The sequence below is a fragment of the Lonchura striata genome, chromosome 36 (assembly GCF_050655825.1).
Source record: "Lonchura striata isolate lonStrDom1 chromosome 36, ASM5065582v1, whole genome shotgun sequence".
Taxonomy (NCBI): domain Eukaryota; kingdom Metazoa; phylum Chordata; class Aves; order Passeriformes; family Estrildidae; genus Lonchura; species Lonchura striata.
Genome location: NC_140738.1, coordinates 6,624,972 through 6,643,995, shown reverse-complemented (window position 1 = coordinate 6,643,995; position 19,024 = coordinate 6,624,972). Strand labels below are relative to the sequence as shown.

At 52.8% G+C, this 19,024-nt stretch overlaps 1 protein-coding gene across 1 annotated transcript in view; it reads right to left on the bottom strand.

Annotated features, from left to right (window-relative positions):
- Positions 1 to 19,024, bottom strand: part of LOC110479977 (uncharacterized) — a 152,960-nt gene that overhangs the window by 59,657 nt on the left and 74,279 nt on the right. Inside the window, 1 exon segment of the mRNA XM_085565443.1 lies at positions 11,792 to 11,815. Within this exon segment, the coding sequence (XP_085421569.1) occupies positions 11,792 to 11,815 (24 nt within the window).

Sequence of the window (19,024 nt, the reverse complement as noted above, 5' to 3'; positions counted from 1 at the left end):
TGCCTTTGAAACACTGGGGCTTTGTGCTTTCCTTTCTGATGAAAAGAACTCTTCTTCCTGCCCAGGTGCCCATGGCCAGAACTGAGATTCCACCTTCAAAATTCTGAATATCCCAGGATTTCCCCCAGATGAAAGGTGCCAGGAGAGACAGGTCTGGCTCTCTTGGCCTATGGTGACCACCTCTCATCTTCTTCCAAAACACCTGGGCTCCACGCTTCTCTTTCCTATGGGAAAAACCATCCATCTCAACCAGATGCCCATGGCCAAAGTTTGGAATCCTCCTCCAGAATTCCCTAGGTCCAAGGATTTCTCAGTGACAAAAGCTGCCAGGACAAACAGGTCTGAATGGCCCGGCCTCCCAGGAGCCTTCTCTCTCTGCTTCTGCCCCTGCAATACGGGGGCTCTGGGCTTTCCTTCCTATGGAAAAGAACCGTCCTTCTTAACAATGCAGAAATGGCCGAAATTGGGGTTCCACCTCCCAGATTCTGCGGTGGTGTGTTTTTCTTTCATTTGATATTTGTTTAATATCTGTTTCCCCACCCCCAACCCCCCTTTCCCTGCCCCTTTCCCTAGAACCTTCCCTGTCATTCATTCTAGCCCCCTCCTCAGCTTCCAGATGTTAGTTCTGCCCTAAACTCCTCCCCTGCTATTCCCTCATTGGTTGCTGTTCCTACACCCGTCCTCCTGAGTTCTGTATAAAACCTTTGCCCCCCCGCCCGCCGGGGTCTTGGGGCTTATGGAATAAAACCATCTCGTTCCCCCCCAAGTCCCGTGTCGCCTTCGTCTGTCCCTGCGCGCCACGAACTGAAACTGCAGAGCTTGCGGGGGAAAGCGGCCGCCCGTTCTCTTCCCTCACCGCCCAGCACGGCACCGCTCGGGGTGCCGCGGCGAGGAGTGCATGCCGAACCACAACAAGATTCCTTATATCCAAGGGTTGCTTTCAGAGAAAAAAATACCACAACGGAGAGGTCTGGCTGCCCTTGGCCTCTGATGGTCATCTTTCATCTGCCCCTGAAACACCAGTGTTCCGTCCTTGCCTTCCTATGGAAAAGAACCGTCCTTCACCTCCAGGCAGCCAGGTCTGAAGCTGGGATTCCACCTCTAAAATTCCCTATATCCAAGGACAAAATCTGCCAGCACCATCTGATCTGGCTGCCCTTGGCCTCTGGTGGCTGTGGCTCATCTGCCCCTGCAGCACTGGGGCTGGGTTGTTCCCTTCCTGTGGAGACCATGGTGGCACGGTGAGGACCTGGTGGAACCATGGAGTCCATTGGGACTTTGGGGCCATGGTGACACCGCGGGGCTTCATGGAACCCAGAGACCACCATGACTCTGTGGGGCCTTGTGGAACCATGGAGACCATTCCGACCCTTCAGGGCCTCGTGTCACCAAGGGGGCATTGTGACACCTCAGGGCCTTCTGGAAACAAGGGACCAGGCTCCATGGAATGAGGGGAACAGGGAACAGGTCTGGCAGGCTTGGCCTCCCAGGGGCCACCTGACAGATCTGGCTGATCTTGGAATGTCAAGGGCTGCTTCTCATCTGCCCATGAACCACTGGGGCTCTGTGCTTTCCTTGCTGTGGAAAAGAACTGTCCCTCTTTTTTGACACCCATGGACAAAATTGGTACTTCCCCTAAAAAATTTCCTGTATGCAAGGGTATCTGCCAGAAAAAAACCTGCCAGCTCTGGCTGGCCTTGGCCTCTGATGGTCGCATCTCAGTTGCCTCAGAAGCACTGGGGCTCTGTGCCTTCCTTCCTGCAGAAAAGAACTGACCCTCTTGTCCAGGGGCCATGGCAGGAACTGGAATGTGGCCACCAAAATTCCATCTATCCTTGCATTGCTCCCAGACAAAAGCTGCCAGGACAGACAGTTTTGCCTGGCCTTGGCCTCTGGTGATATGAGCAGAAGGTTTTCCTTTGCAAACACCTTGGACAGGACCCAGAGATCTCCCGAGCTGGGTTTTGCAGGCCTCAAGAACATAACCCATGTATGGAGGCTGATGTGCCTGGGCTCAGTTGTGAAGAGACTGAGGACAGATCAGGAGTGGCCTGGCAGGGCTTGAAGGGTGGATTCCAAAATGGTGGAGCTTTTCTCCATAGTGGGAATCAGGCAGGGAGAGAAATTATGCCACAAATGCAGCTGGGGAAGGACAGACTGGACACAGGAGGAGAAAGGAATTTCCATCCCAGGGCAGGGCTGTGGTGCAACACGTCCCCAGCAGGAGCCTGGAGCAGCCCAAGGCTTTGTGTGGCCAGGCAGGGGCAGCAGGAGGCAGAGCTGCCAGCAAAGGAAGGGCCAGCGAGGTGGGGCAGCCGGGGGTGACGACAGCCTGCAGGGACAGAGGCGCAGGGCAGGGACACCGTGGGACAGCCTGGGCTGCAGAGGGCTCAGGGATGTGCAGCATCTGCAAGGCCCTGACAGAGCCAACCTGTGCAGCCCTTTGGCCATGGCTGCTGGCCCTGGGCCTGAGGCCACCAGGGGACAAGTGACCCTTGCAGCCCTGGGGCCTCAGTGCCTCCTTGTCCCTGCTCAGCAGCCTGGCAGGGGCCGCCCCATGGTCCTGCCCTTGGCACTGCACATCCCCACATGCCAGTGCCCATCCCGGGAAGAGCCCTGAGCAATGAGGGAGGGACAGGATCTGCCTTGCCAGGGGCTGGGGCTCAGGCCTGGGCCCTTTGCATTCCTGAAACACATCCAGGTTTGCTCAGCACCAGAGACACCTTTCCCTTGCTTGTCCCCAGCTGTCATCAGTGTCTCCAGTGTTCTTCTCTGACTGGAGCCTGGGGACACTTTCTAAGTTGTGTCCTCAGTGGGACCCATTAAAACTTCAAGAAACTTTGGAGTTTTAATTTAACTTTGAGTTCTTGAGAAGTTTTTTGAAGACACTCTCAGGGACTGAGTCTGATGCAAACAACACCAAAGCCCTGAGAGGGTCAATAAAGTTTTCCTATTCCAGTTGTGGAGAAAGATTTCAAAGTGCTTGTAAGAAATACACATTCCTGTTTTAAAGGGTGTATTTTATTACATTTCTCTTTAGATCAGAGGCTATTCAGCATTCTGTGCTTGATATTGAGCCAGGGTCTCCCCTCAGGAGCTCTGGCCTGCTCAGAGAAGCTGTGCCCTGAGCTCTGGCCCAGCATGGACAACCTTGCTCCACATTGCCCCAGCCCATCCTGTCTGTCCTCACTCACCTGGGACCTGCTGTGCTCGCAGAGCTGGCTGCACCCAGCCTAAGAGGGGCTTTCCCTTTTTCTATGTTTGGAGTAATCTAAAACCCCTGAGTTTCCCATGAAAACAGACACCCTCCTCAGGTGTGTGGCAGCCCAAGGCGCCACCAAAACTCCTCCAGACCGGCCCAGGGCCAGCTGTGAGGGTGGATCATCAGCCCCAGCTGCACTGGGCACTGCAAGGGGCTGTGGCCATGAGCACTGCACTGACCCCACTGCTGGGTTTGGCTGCCATGGCAGCCCTGAGAAATTAAACTGTCCTTGGAAACACTGGGGAGGACTGGGACATACTGGGGAACACTGGGAATGCTGTGGGGTACACTCGGACATACTGGGAGTGAAACTGTTGGGGTCTGGGACAGCCTGGGAACATGAGGAACACTGAGGGGGAATCTGGGTGGGCTGGGATGGACTATGGGGGTACACTGGGACACACTGGGACATACTGGGAGTGAAACTGGGGGATACTGGGACAAACTAGGGACATTGTGGGGAAGACTAGGCAACACTGGGGCATATTGTGGATGACATTGGGAGGAACTGGGAGGGTCTGGGAATGAACTCAGGTGTATTGGGAGGGAGTGGGGTCTACTGGGAGGGCCTGGAGGGGCACTGGGGCTGCACTGGGTTGTACTGGGGATGAACTGGGCTGTGCTGGGAGGGACTGGAGGGGCACTGGGGCTGTACTGGGGATGAACTGGGCTTTGCTGGGAGGGATTGGAGGGGCAGTGGGGCTGTACTGGGGATAAACTGGACTGTGCTGGGAGGGACTGGAGGGGTTGAATGGGCTGGTCCCGCTCCCACCAACTCCCATTGGTCGAGGCTCCCGCCCATCACATCTCCCAACCAATCAGTACCAGGGATCATAGCTCTGGGGGCGGTGCCTAGAGTCAGCGCCATCTTTCCTTTTGCCTACATCTCCCATCATGCACCGCAGCCCAATAGAGCCCCATTGGGGCCGGGACTACAACGCCCGTCATGCCTCGCGCTCCACAGAACCCGGGTACCGCCCCCATCTGTCCCATCAGTGCCCCCCAGACCCTCCGGGATCCCCAAGTGCCCTCAGCGCCCATTCGGGACCCCCCAAAAGCGTCCTCGGATCCCCTGAGTGCTCCCAGCCCCACAGGTGCCCGGTACAGCCACCTGTGGGAATTCCTCTCCTCTCATCCCCCGCGGCCCCAGAGCCCCTCAGAACACAGTTCCGCGCCTAAAATTCCTGCCGCGCCCTGCGCCCTGAGGAACCCGGTTAAATCTCCCCAAGCTCCCCCGAGTGCTCCCCCGGACCCCGAAGGGCCCCAAATTCCCCTCGCTGACCTCCAGGGCCCCGGACCCCCGAGTGCTCCCCCGGACCCCGAACTGCCCCTCAGGATCCCTGAGTGCCCCTCCAAGCGCCCGCCCGGCTCCCCCAGGGGCCCCCAGACCCTCAAGTTCTCTCTGAATTCCCTCCCCAGACACAAAACTGCCCCAAATGTGCCCAGAAATGTCTCCGTGGGCGCAAAGTGGCCGCTTTTACCCTGCCTGTGAAAATGATAAAAATGATGATAAAAATAATAAAAATAAAGAAAATTGGAATAAAGAGGGCAAAATCTATAGCCAATTGTGGTCAATGAATTAATGAAGAGAATTGTCTTACTTAGAACCAATGACCAATAAGTTTTTGGTTGCAAAACACATACAGAGATTTTTTATATATAAGCATTAAAATGAAATAATAAAATATTGAATAATGGTTTTATGCATAACCAAGTAAAATTTTAATTGTTATTAAGATAAAATTAATTAATATAATTCCTTTAATTAAAATTTAACTAAATTTTAATTATGAAAAAAATGCATAATTTTTTAAAAATGTTTTTGGATGTCAGTCCCAGGTGGGCAATATCTGGGGGATAAGGGGCATGTGGTAAATGGATGTGATTCCTGCTGAATAAGTTGTTGTCCTAGATTGCAAGGCAAGATGTATTCAATTGCTGTCTCTTTGAGGTTGGTTCGCTGCATTGTTTATTTTATCTTTTAATTTTCTTCCCTAATAAAGAACTATTATTCCTGCTCCCATATTTTTGCCTGAGAGTCGCCCTTAACTTCAAATTTATAGCAATTCAGAGGGAGGGGTTCTACATTTTTTTTCCCCATTTCAGGGGAGGCTCCTGCCTTCCTTAGCAGACTCCTGTCTTTGCGAACCAAGACAGATTTTGGCATCCAATGTGCAGCTCGAGGGCACAGGAACAAAAAAGGGAATAACAGTTCTTGAGTAATCCAATTTTTGTGTGCTGCCACAGAAACCTCGTTCAGCAGCACCCTGTGCTCCAGCCTGCCCTGGTTTGGGTGGCACGGAACCGTGGCTGCATTTCTCCATTTGCAGGCCCTGATCTAAACATGGCTCCTACAGCCAAGGCTGCTGTGGCTGTTCTCCTGTTTGTTTTATGGGTGAATAAGGGGAAGAATTCATGATCTTTAACTTCCTCTGGGAAGCAGGCACATGGATTCACAGCTGTCACACACTAACTGTGTGCTTTTGGGGTTACTTTAATAATGGCACCTACTGTGAGGAAATGACACCAGGGGAAATTTTCTCCCAAGCCTTTAACCATCTCTTTGGGTCTGCCCCACCAGTTTGTGAAGGGCTCAGATCCACTCCAAATACCAATGATCTCATACAGGGGCTGTGTTGCTGTTAGCCCTGTTCTATTTGGCACTGAGAGACAAGGGAAGATTAACCTGGATAACCACCCTGACACCCAGCCCAGAACCTGACACGGCCCCAGAGACCAGGGATGCTGCTGCCCCAGAGCCTGACCCTGCCCCACAGCCACCCCAGATATGAACCACCCAGACTGGGTGGGGGTCTGGTGAGGGAGATGCAGGAGATGCTGAAGGAGTGCATTTCCCCAGCTGGTGAGAAGCCCTCCCCCTGCCTCGAAAAAGGAGAGTCTGATGGGGCAGCAGTGGAACCCACAGATGTTACAACTGTCCAGGTTCCAGCTGAGCCACAAAGGCAGCCACAGCCAGCAGCAGTCGCCCCTGTAGAAACAAGGAGGTCTAAGATGGAATCCGAGCACCCAGATAAGGGAAGGCCCTTACAACCCACAGGGGAACCAAAGGTTGCGATCATCACCAAGTCCCTGATGTACAAAAGTCTCCGTAACCTGCACAAGGACATTGTACGACGGAGACGTGAGGCTTATACAACCTGACTGCTTCAAGTCTGAGACCTCATGGATACAGGTGTCCAGCTGGATAGTGGTGAGGCAAGGAATTTGGGACCCTTGACCCAGGACTCAGGTATGAATCAGATTTTTGTAAGGGAGCCAGGGTCCCTTTCCCTCTGGGAGCGGATTTTAATGAGTGCCAGAGAGAGGTTTGTCCACAGGGTGACAATGCAGGAGCACCAGCACAGAACGTGATGGAAAACCCTTGAGGAAGGGACCAACAGCTGAGGGAAGTGGCAGCATTGGAGGTACTCTTTGGGAGGGATGGACAGCATGATAATGACCCCAACAAGGTCAGGGGCACAGGGCAAATGCTGTGGAGTCTGGCAAGGCTGGGGCCATCTCAGTACACCACCTTCATTGCCACGATTAATGCCGATAACAGCCGAGAGACAGTGGGCTCTGCTGCCAGCAGCTGAGAAATTGTGAGAGTATGATCCATGGCCCAGTGCAGGCTCATGGCTCTGCTGTGGGCAAGGAACTCAAAGAGGAGATGAGGGAGATGAGGGAGGAGGTGAGGAGGAACAGTTCCCACATTGCCCCAGTGCGAGTCACAGGCCCCAAAGTCAGAGCCCAACGTTCCCCAGCCAGAGAGAGAGGGTACACCCCACGGGCTGGCCTGGGGTTCTTTCTGCGTGACCATGGGGAAGACATGGGAAGGTGGGATGGGAAACCCATTTCTGTCCTGGCAGCGTGGGTGTGTCGGCTCAAGGAGGGAAGCACTGACGGAGGGAATTCCAGTAAAGTGATTTGTCAGATCACCTTTAAAATACCTCTACCATGTATGCCTAGGAAAGAAACAATAACCAGGGTTAGAGGGGCCCTGTCTCTAGCCAGGGAGAAGCACTGGAAAACTGGATCTTCTGGATGGTGTGGATCCGATGGCCTGGCACATCAGTGCCACAGAAATATGAAGCCTTAGCTGACACTGGTGCACAGTGTACCCCAATGCCATCGGGACATGTGGGGCAGAACCTGTTTCCATTGCCGGGGTGACGGGGGGATCGCAGCAATTGACCCTGTTGGAGCCAAGGTGAGCCTGGCTGGGAATGAGCGGCAGAAACATCCATTGTGACCGGCCCAGAGGCCCCGTGTGTTCTGGGCATAGACTTCCTCCAGAACGGCTGTTACAGAGACCCAAAGGGACTCAGGTGGGCTTTTGGCATAGCTGCTGCAGAGGCAGAGGACATTAAGCTGTTGAACACCTTGCCTGGACTGTCAGAGAACCCATCTGCAGTAGGACTCCTGAGGGTGGAAGAGCAACAAGTACCAATTGCCACCTCGACAGTGCACAGCTGGCAGTATTGAACGAATCGGGATGCCGTGATCCCCATCCACAGAATGATCCATGAGCTGGAGAGCCAAGGGGTGGTCAGTAAGGCCCACTCACCCTTCCACAGCCCCATCTGGCCTGTGCACATGTCTGATGGAGAATGGAGATTGACTGTGGACTATTGTGGCTTGAATGAAGTGACTCCACTGCTGAGCGCTGCTGTGCTGGACATGCTGGAACTCCAGCACGAGCTGGAGTCCAAGGCAGCAAAGTGGTACGCCACTGATGACATTGCTAACGCGTTTTTTTTCATTTCTCTGGCAGCAGAATGCAGGCCTCAGTTTGCTTTCACCTGGAGGTGTGTGCAGTACACCTGGAACCGACTGTCCCAGGGGTGGAAACACAGCCCCACCATCTGCCATGGACTGATCCAGGCTTCACTGGAAAAGGGTGAGGCTCCAGAACACCTGCAATGCATCAGTAGCATCATTGTGTGGGGGAACACGGCAATGGAAGTGTTTGAGAAAGGAGAGAGGATCATCCAGATTCTGCTGGAAGCTTCGCCATCAAGAAGAGCAAAGTCAAGGGTCCTGCCTGAGAGATCCAGTTCCTGGGGTAAAGTGGCGAGATGGACAGAGTCAGATTCCAACTGAGGTCATCAATAAGATCACTGGGATGTCTCTACCCAGCACCAAGAAGGAAACACAAGCTTTCCTAGGTGCCATAGGTTTTCGGAGAATGCACATTCTCAAGTATGGCCAGATTTTGAGCCCTCCCTACCTGGTCGCCCACAAAAAAAACCAATTTCCACTGGGGCCCTGAGCAGCAACAAGCTTTCACCCAGATCAAGCAGGAGATCGCTCATGCTGTAGCCCTTGACCCAGTCAGGACAGGACCAGATTTCAGAAGTGTCTTCAAAGTGGATAGACTATATTGAAAACAATGCAGAGAGAAATGTTTTGCCCTTTTAACTTTTCTTTTCCTATTTATATCTTGATATCAGCAATATCCAATTGATATTGACCCCCAGCACCTTGTTATGCAATCTGAATACATATGAAAATCATGATCCTTCATGGCTGACAATCAATAACACTTTGTCCCTACCTCCCCCATTTCCCTCATCCAACCCCTGGCACTCCTATGGATCAGGAATGTTGTGGCCAGCAGGACCAGGGCAGTGATTCTTCCCCTGCGAGAAAGAGTGAAAATTTAACAGGGTAGAAATCCATTTGGATTTCGGTGAAATGTGCTGCTTTGAGCTTGCTAACATGAGTGAAATATGCTGTTTAGTCTGGTAACTGCAGCACTAGGAAAGTTGCCCCAGCTAAAGAGAAAGAATGCAAATTTCCACACTAAAAAAAGATAAGAAAGACTCCTTGGGCCTTTAAACAGACCACGCAGAGTGACCCAGGAGTTCTTTCTGTACTTTCTGACAGAAACAAGTGCAACTAGCTCTAAGTGCAACATGAAATCATCAAAATGAATATGCATGAACCTATTGTGAAATTCTATGCCTATGGAAATTAATTAAGGGTAATAAAAAAGGTTTGGGACTTCTCAGGGGTGCGCATGTCCATTGAAGGGCAATGAGTCCCCAGTGTGTCCAGTGCTGTAAATAAACATACCATTCCTTACAAATCTTTATTGGAATTGTGGGGTTTTTATTTTTCATCCTTATTTCACCTGTGCTGGGCACTGGTTGGGCAGCACCTCGAGTGCTGGGTCCAGTTCTGGGGTCCCCAATTTAGGGAGTGTCAGATTCCAGGACACTGCAGCACCAAGGAATTCATTGTGGCACTCTGAGGCCTCATGGAACCAAGAGGCCACTGTGACCCTGAAGGGCCTTGTGGAACCATGCAGAGCTTTGTGACAGAGCAGGACCTCATGTCATGATGGGGCCATTGTGACCTCAGGGAACCAAGGGGCCAGTGCTGCCCCTCAGGAACTCACGGAATGCAGGAAACATGCTTGACACTGTGGTGGCCCTTGGAACCAAGAGGCCATTGTGACACTGTGGGACCAAGGAGAGCATTGCTGCCTGCCAGACCTCATGGAACCAAGGATCCACTGTGACACTGCAGGGCCCGGGGGGCCACGGTGACATAGAGACACTGCAGGGCCCAAGGATCCAAGGGACTTTGTGACACCAAGGGGTCCCATGGAACCAAAGGGACATTGTGACACTGGGAGGGCTCATGAAATCATGGAGACCATTGGGACACTCTGGGGACTCATGGAACTCTGGTGACACCAAGCTGGCTGGGAGTCTGGATCTGCTGGAGGGTGGGAGGGCTCTGCAGAGGAACCTGCACAGGCTGGATCCAGGGCCCAAATCCAACAAGGTGAGGTTTAATAAGTCCAAGTGCCGGGTCCTGCACTTTGGCCACAACAACCCCTGCAGTGGTACAGGCTGGGGACAGAGGGGCTGGACAGCAGCCAGGCAGAAAGGGACCTGCAGGGACTGATGGACAGCAGGCTGGACATGAGCCAGCAGAGTGCCCAGGGGCCAAGAAGTCCAATGGCTCCTGGCCTGAATCAGGAATGGTGTGGCCAGCAGGAGCAGGGCAGTGATTCTTGCCCTGTGCTGGGCAGTGGTTGGGCAGCACCACGAGTGCTGTGTCCAGTTCTGGACCCCTAATTTAGGAAGCCTCTTCAATTTATGGAGAGGCTGGACTGTATGCAGAGAAGGGCAAGAAGGTTGGTGAGGGGTCTGGAACACAAGTGCTGTGAGGAGTGGCTGAGGGAGCCAGGGTTGTTGATCCTGGTGAAGAGGAGGCTCAGAAGAGACAAGACAGTGTCAGGGCACAGGTTGGACTTGATGACCTCCAAGGTCTTTTCCAACCTTACGGATTCTGTGATTCCCTGAAACCACCCTTGCAGCAGTTGCAGGAGGAGCCCTGGGCCTCCTCTTCAGAAGCTCCACCAGTCCAGGTCCCTCAGCTTCTCCTCACAGCCTCAAAGCCCATCCTGTCAGTCCTGCAGAGCCTCTGCAGCTCCTCCTCACTGCCCAGAACAGGGAGCCCCACAGCCAGACACAGCAGCCCAGATGTGCCCCCCTGGCCTGGGGTGCCTCTGGCAAGGCAGCAGCACCAGGCACTGCAGGAGCCTGCAGACAATTCCTGCAGCACTTGTGGGATGATCCTGCTCCCCAAGGGACGTTCCCATGGTGCCAAGTCAGGAACTGCAATGGGGAGTGGGGCCAGAGAGGAAAGGGCAAACAGGGATGGGCTGTGTGCAGGGGAGGGAACAGGGCTGGGCAAGAGGAAGAAATCTGTGGCAGGAAGAGTAAAGAAATCAAAGGTGAAGCCAAGGAAATGTTCAGGGCAGTTTGGGGATAGCTGCCAGACAGCCCTGGCTCTGAGCAGCAGCGTCTGCAGTGGGACAGGAAACTCCCAGCTGATGGGAACAAACTTTCTGGCTGACTGCAGAGGCCAGGACAAAGCTGAGTGGTTTCCCTGGTGTCCCCCAGCCCTTCCTGGCCCCAGGGGCTGATGGCATTTGTGCTGCCTCAGGTTCATGTCCCCACTGCACCAGCATGGGGGTGCTCCCACCTGCTGTGTGCAATGCAAACAGGGGCTGCTGAGCCAGTGCTGCCATGTCTGTGCCTGCAAGGATGCGGCACCTCTGTGAGCTGGGGCAGAGGCCAGGGCTGCAGAGGGGGGATGTTGTTGGCAGCTCCATGAGGATGCTCTGGGATGCTGCCCTGGGCTGTGCAGCACACTGGGGATGGATTAGCCCCTGCTCTGCTGCTCCTTCCCGTCTCCCCCAGGGCCCTTGCAGAGCACCAGCCGTGCTGTTTGCCCCCAGCCTGCCCACGGCCAGCCTGGGGCTGCTCACGGGGGTTTTCTGTGCTGAGCATTGGCCTGGCCGTGTTCTTGAGAGAGCCTGGGCAAGGAGCCTGGAGCCCCCAGGCCCTGGCCTGAGGCGTCAGCGCTGCCCCAGCAGTGCCCATGGCCTGTCCCTGCTGCAGCCCCGGCACTGCCACCTCCAGGACTGTGCCCGGCCCCGAGAGCACTCAGGCCCTGCAGCAACACCAGGGCCACCAGGGCAGCGGGGCAGGGCCACGGGAGCAGCACTGGCAGCACCAAGTGCTGCTGCTGCTGGGCACAGCTGCTGTGCCAGCCCTGATCTGCCCCAGCTCTGCACACAGACATTGCTGCTGCAGCCCCAGAGAAGGCAACCAAAGGGCATCTCTGCAGAAAACTCTGCTGGGAGACACTTTAGTTTCTTTTAAAGCCTTTAAGAGTGCAGCCACTCATGGAAAATGTCTGTGGGCACAGGGAAGGTTTCACAGAGAGAAACAAAATGAGAAATGACACAAAAAATGATACTTTTTTGTGGACAAACTGAAAAACCTAAAACAAGGTGGAAAATAACCTCCATAATGAAATTAATAGGAAGTATCAAAGATTACTTTTATTTAATGTGATTTACAGAAATTTGCCAGCAGTTTAATGCTTCTGAAACCATCCAGTCATCAGTCTCCTCACTGCAGCCTTGAGTTCCTGGTTCCTCAGGCTGTAGATGAGGGGGTTCAGGGCTGGAGGCACCACTGAGTACAGAACTGACAGGGCCAGATCCAGCGATGGGGAGGAGATGGTGGGCGGCCTCAGGTAGGCAACTGTGCCAGTGCTAAAGAACAAGGAGACCACAGCCAGGTGAGGCAGGCAAATGGAAAAGGCTTGTGCCGTCCCTGCTCAGAGGGGATCCTCAGCACGGCCCTGAAGATCTGCACATAGGAGAAAACAATGAACACAAAACAACCAAATAAGAAAACAGCACTAAAAGCAAGGAGTCCAAGTTCCCCTAGGTAGGACTTTGAGCATGAGATATTGAGGATCTGTGGGATTTCACAGAAGAACTGGCCCAGGGCATTGCCATGGCACAGGGGCAGGGAAAATGTATTGACTGTGTGCAACAGTGAATAGAGAAAGCCACTGGCCCAGGCAGCTGCTGCCATGTGGGCACATGCTCTGCTGCCCAGGAGGGTCCCGTAGTGCAGGGGTTTGCAGATGGACACGTAGCAGTCGTAGCACATGATGGTCAGGAGGGAAATCTCTGTTACTGCACAGAATAGAAAGAAAAAGAGCTGTGCAGCACATCCTGTGTAGGAGATGGTGGTGGTGTCCCAGAGGGAATTGTGCATGGCTTTGGGGACAGTGGTGCAGATGGAGCCCAGGTCGCTGAGGGCCAGGTTGAGCAGGAAGAAGAACATGGGCGTGTGCAGGTGGTGGCCGCAGGCTACGGCGCTGATGATGAGGCTGTTGCCCAGGAGGGCAGCCAGGGAGATGCCCAGGAAGAGGCAGAAGTGCAGGAGCTGCAGCTGCCGCGTGTCTGCCAGTGCCAGCAGGAGGAAGTGGCTGATGGAGCTGCTGTTGGACATTTGCTGTGGCTGCACATGGGCACCTGTTCATGGAGAAAGGACAGGGACAAGTCAGGAGAGGCTGCTTGGAGCCAATCCTGGGCCATTCCCTGCAGCCTGTTCTGCTGGAACTCACCCACCCTTGTTCCTGCTCTGGGAAAACCTTCACCCAGGTCCCTGCCTGAGCTCCAGCTGTGCTGGCTGAGTGTGCCAGGAGCAGCCAGGCCTGTGCGTGGGGGCTCTGGAGGAGCCATCCCTGCCCTGCTGCCCTGGGTTTGTGGCCCTGTGGCAGAGGGACAAGGCTGGATATTCAGGATTTGTCAGGGCAATCACTCCTATTGAAGAAAGGCTTGACACCATCTGCACTCCCAGACCTAAAGGAGGGCAAGAGTTGGTTTTAGGAGTTGTTTTCCTACCCACACATCATTCTTGGCTCTCTGAGGTCAGAAATCCCCAGCAGTCCTGCTGCACTAGAGTTTGCCACTGAGAGATGTGAGAGGCAAAGGATTCCCTGTGGCTGAGGGAAGGTGAGGGGCTGGATGGGTTTGTTCCCCCAGCACTGCTCTGCTCAGCCCCCTCTGCTTCCCTGAGCATCTCCCCGGGCCTGGACATCCCCTCCTGAGAGGTGCCTTGTCCCTGCCAGCACTCACAGAGCCCATCCCACCCTGTGTGCCCTGGGCCCGGCCCTACAGAAACCTGCCTGTGTGCAGGGCCCTGGCTGGGGCAGGCTCTGTGTGCAGCTGGGCAAGGGCAGCTCAGGAGAGCCCTGCTGGGCCCTACAGAGGTGATGCTGCTGCTGCCCAGGGCTGAGGAGTGGCTGAAGGCCCTTTGGGAGGCTCCCAGCAGAGACACTGACCACCCAAAGCCACAGTTCTGGAGTCTCTGTAAATGTTCAAACATTCCTTTGATGATCCTGTGTGTCCCTTTCAACTCAGAATGTTCTGTGATTCTGGGACTACAAGTCCTGTTCTGCTTCTCTCATTCCCCTGTTGTCTATAATCAAAAGAGAAAAAAAGAACCCTTGCAACAGTGTTAGAACAGTAAAGTAAAATCCAGACCTTTATTGGAAGCTTCCAGGTGTCCCAGTGGGGATGAGGCACACCCAGCCCCTGATTTCAACAATTTGTTAATGTTGATTATTTAGGATATTGAACAGGAACATCCAATGGGAGATTCAGTACCCAGTTACACACCCCTGGCTCAACCCACTGGAATAAGTCCAGGGCCTTCTTTGTCCCAGTTTTTCTTATCACTGCTCACATTCAAAACCCAAAATACTCTTCTTGTGGGTTCTTTCTCTGATAAAAAGATTATATAGCACTTGAAAAATGTATTTAGACAGGTTATAGTTCTAAAATCTAAGATAAGGTAAGGAAACATACTAGAGTTAATTAAGGATCATAAATACATTAAATATATAATAGTAGTTAAAAAGAGTTATTTAAGAGTTTAATAGAGTTAGTTAAGGATTATAATTTTAAAACTACGTAACAGTAATTTACAGAACTGTGAATATATGAAAAATATATAAAAAGCAAAAATATTTTTATCATTATCACAACTTCATCATCTTTCTCCAAGCAGAAAATTGAAAACACTCTCAGGAAAGCTCCTGACCTTTACAGCAAACCCAGCCTTACCTTCTTTGGGAAGTGCCCTCTGGAGCTGGTCTGGAGCTGGGAGCAGCCCTGCCCCAGCCAGCCCCTCTCAGCAGCAGCACCTGCCCTGCTCAGGGTGGCTCCTTCCCCCCACAGCTCCTGGCCAGCGCTGGGAGCAGCTCCAGGGCCGGCTGAGAGCTGTCCCTGGCAGGCAGCAGAGTCCCTGGCCCAGCACAGCGCCCTGGGCTGCAGGACCCTGCTCTGCAGGACAGCCCTGGGCACCCCTGGCTGCTCTGCACAGGAGATGAGCAGAGAATGCACTCACAGGGTCTGTGGGCATTGGGATGTTCCAGCTTTAGGAGATCTCTCCAGGAGCTGCAGCTGCATTGTCCTGCAGCCAGAGGTTCCTGTGCCAAGGGCTGGCAGTGATTCTGCCCCAGGCACTTCTCAGCCCCTTCCCAGCCCTGACTGATTGAAGCTCTCTGTGCCTCTGTGCTGTGCCCGGGCTGGCTGCAGGCAGTGCCCCAGCCCTGCTGGGCTGGCAGAAGAGCTGCTCAGCAAGAGAAATGTGCTTTTGAAGCTCTGCTTGATTACCAGGATCACCCTCTGTGCCAGGAGCCCGGCCCAGCTCAGCAGCACAGACACAGCACAAGGACTTTAATGACCCTCTGGGGCTTTGTGCTCAGCCCTGAACATCAGGCCCTGAGAGGGAGCTGCAGAAACCTCTGGAGAACTCCATGTCAGAATCCAACTCTAAAGTTTCTTGGACTTTTAATGGGTCCCACTGAGGGACACGACTGAGAAAGTGTCCCCAGGCCCCAGGCAGAGCAGAGAACTGGAGGCACTGAAGCCAGGTGGGGACAAAGAGAAGCCAAGTCTTGGTGCCCTGGGGCACAGCAGGGTCTGTGCCACCAAGGGCTGTGAGGAGACACCTTGTCCTGAGGCCCTGGGGCCTCCTGGCACAGCCCCAGCCAGGCTGGGCACTGTCAGTCCCTGGTCCTGCCCTCAGCATCCCCCCCTAGCCCACATCCCAGTGGGGTCAAGGATCTGCTGGAAGGAGTCCCTGGGGAGCCTTGGTCAGGAATGGCCCTGGGGGCTCCTTCATGCTTCCAGGGACTGCAGGTTTTTTAAAGGACTTTGGCTTTTGCTTTTGCCTTGCAGTCTCTGAGAGCTTTGTGCAATCCTGGCTTCCAATTATCTGCTGTAATTAGTCCCTGGAGAGGCTTTGTCAGTAACAACACTCAGTGGGGCTCATTAATGCTTCAAGGTACTCAGTTCTTTTAAGGTACTTGGTGTTTCACTTTTGTTACAGACTTTGTGAGAAGTTTGTGGAATCATGGCCCCAATTATCTGCTTTAATGAGTCCTGTGAGAGCTTTGTACTGACACTCAGTGGGGTTCATTAATACTCTGAGATACTCAACTTTTGTGAGGGTCTTTGAATTCTTCTTCCAAAACTGAGAGGTTTTTGTGCCATTTTGAGTGTCTGAGAGGTTTTTGTGCCATCCTGGCCTCCAGTTCACTCCTCCAAGGAGTCCATCAGGAACCGTTGTTGGGGATGGATCTCAGTGGGTCCCATTAATACCTCGAGAAACTTTGGGGTTTTTTTCTGACTTTTGCCTCCTGGAAAGGTTTGTGCAATCTCCTCTCAGGCCCTGAGGTTCCAGGGCTCAGCTCCAAATGCACCACGGGGCTCATTAGGATCAAGCAAGTCCTGACAAACCATGGCTGTGCCTCGATTTCCCTCTTGTCTGGGGCAGTTCATCAGGAAGATTTCTATGGTGGTTTCCGTTTGCCTATTTGATATTTCTTGGTCAACGCATCAATTAGTGTGGTGGGTTCAGTGCTGGCTAATTACCAGTGCACTCACTAGAATATACTTACTCATTTCCTGCTGTGAGATAGGATTAGGAGAAAGGAAAAGTGGGCTCAAAACTTTAAAAGAGTGTAAAGAAAAGTTTATTAACAGTAACTAAATGAAAGAGTAATAAGAATATGAACAAAACTTTCAGATCACATCCTCTCTCCATACAACCTGACAATGTAGAGACAAAACCTGAAATTTTCAAGTCAGTTTACCACCTCTAGAATATTCTAATCTTTCTTCAGTTCACATCAGGAGAGAAGTACCTCTTGTTAATGTTATGGAGAATTCTCCACAAGAAAACATTTATCTCATGGCTTTTCATTTCCATGAATAGCCACTGCCTGGAAAAATCTTCAATTGTGAAGTCCCTCCCATGTTTTCACAGCTTTTCCCACAGCTGTGTTTAGCGGCCATGCCAACTTATGGGGTATTAGTTTCAAGATGAGCTGTTTAAGAGCAAAGTATCTCTTCATCTATTTATGAAATCATCTTAATCTCTGGGAACAGACGCCTTCTTTTCTCCCTGAGGGCACAGGGTCTCATCACTCTTCTCTCTTTCAATGTTCAGACTTCTCATGAGATCACAGCTACTTCAACATTTCCCTACTTTAGCATGGAGGCCTTTGCTGAAACAAGTCATCTCCTCATACTTTTCAATGCCTTATAGGGAAAAAGATTGTCTGATGTATCAATGACATCCTTCTCCACAGCTTTAGCAGAGGATTTCAGCCCCAAGATCAAGGCATCTCCTCATCCCTCCCATCTGGGACTCAACTTCCTCTTCCCTGCCCTCGGTGTGTCCATGCTGCTCCTCTGTGTGCCTGCCCTGTGTCCTTTTCTCTCACTGGAGGGAGGATGGCAGTACTGGCAGAGTCAATATCTGCCCAGGGCTGCAGATGGTTCTGTGAGCCTGGCCGGGCTCATTGGCCAATTCTAAATTTGGCCATGGTTCCTGGATATGAAGACCAGTTCTTTTCCATAGCAATGAAGGAACAGAGCGCCATTGTTTAAGGGACAGACAAGAGGTGAACACCAGATGCAAAGGCCAGCCAGTGATGCCAGATTCTTTTTGAAGAGATACCCTTACAAATAGGAAATTTTTTAGGGTGAGTACCAATTTTGGCAATGGACATCTGAAATAACAGACTTTTTTTCCATACAGAGGAGTGTTCCAGAAGCTGATGAAAGGCAGCCCTTGACATCCCAAGATCAGCCAGACCTGTCAGGTGGCCCCTGGGAGGACAAGCCAGCCAGACCTGGTCTATGTTCCCTCGCTTCCATGGGGCCCCACAGTGTCCCAATGGTCCCTTGATTCCAGGAGGCCCTGAGGTGTCACAATGCCCCCTTAGTGACTCGGGGCCCTGAAGGGTCGGAATGGTCTCCATGGTTCCATCAGGCCCCACAGAGTCATAATGGTCTCTGGGTCCATGAAGCCCCGTGGTGTCACCATGGCCCCTTGGTTCCATGGGCTCCAGTGGTGCCACAATGATCCCCTTGGTTCCATGAGGTGCCCACAGTGTCACAGTGATCTCCATGGGAAGGTAAGAACCGAGCCCCAGTGCTGCAGGGGCAGCCACCAGAGGCCAAGGGCAGCCAGACTTGATGGTACTGGCAGATTTTGGCTGGGAGCAACCCTTGGATCTAGGGAATTTTAGAAGTGGGATCCCAGTTTCAGATATGGACATCTGGAGAAGTACAGGTTTTTCCATAGGAAGGAAAGCACAAACCCAGTGTTTCAAAGGCAGAAGAAGAAAGAGGTAGCTCCTGGGAGGCTGAGACAGCCAGACCTGTTCTTCCTGGCAGCTTTTGTCATGGAGGAATCATTGCATACATGGAATTTGGGAGGAGATATCGCAATTTTGACCACGGACACCTTGAGTAGAAGGACAATTCTTTTCATTGGAAAGAATGCACCAAGCCCTAGGGTTTCAAAAGCAGATGAGAGGCAGCTCCCAAGAGGCCAAGGGCAGCCAGACCTGTCTGTCCTGGCAGCTTTCACTTGGGATCTATCCTTGGATGTACAGAGTCTTGGAGGAGGAATCCCAGTTTTGGCCATGGCCCATGGAGGAGAAGGAGAGTTCTCTCCCATAGGAAGGAAAGCCCAGAGCCCCAGTGCCTCAGGGCAGGTGAGAAGCAGCCCTGGACATGCCAAGGTGGTCAGGTGGTCCCCAGGAGGCCCAGCCAGCCAGACCTGGTCCGTGCTCCCTTGGTTTGGTGGTGATGCCTTGAGAGGCTGCCTAGAACAGAGCTAGGCAGTGTTAAAGGAATAAAGCAGGTATTCATTAAAAGGCCTTCAAGGGATATATCTTGGGCAGTACAAGAGCCTGGCCCTGGCTCCATCCTAGATGGAGTCCAGGTCACGAGTTTTACACTGGGACAAACAGGGGGATTTGGTCTGGCAGGATGTGTAAAACAATCTCCTGTAATATCTACTTGTTCTCACACAGAGCACTTGGCTGCAGGGACACATTCCCATCGTTCCT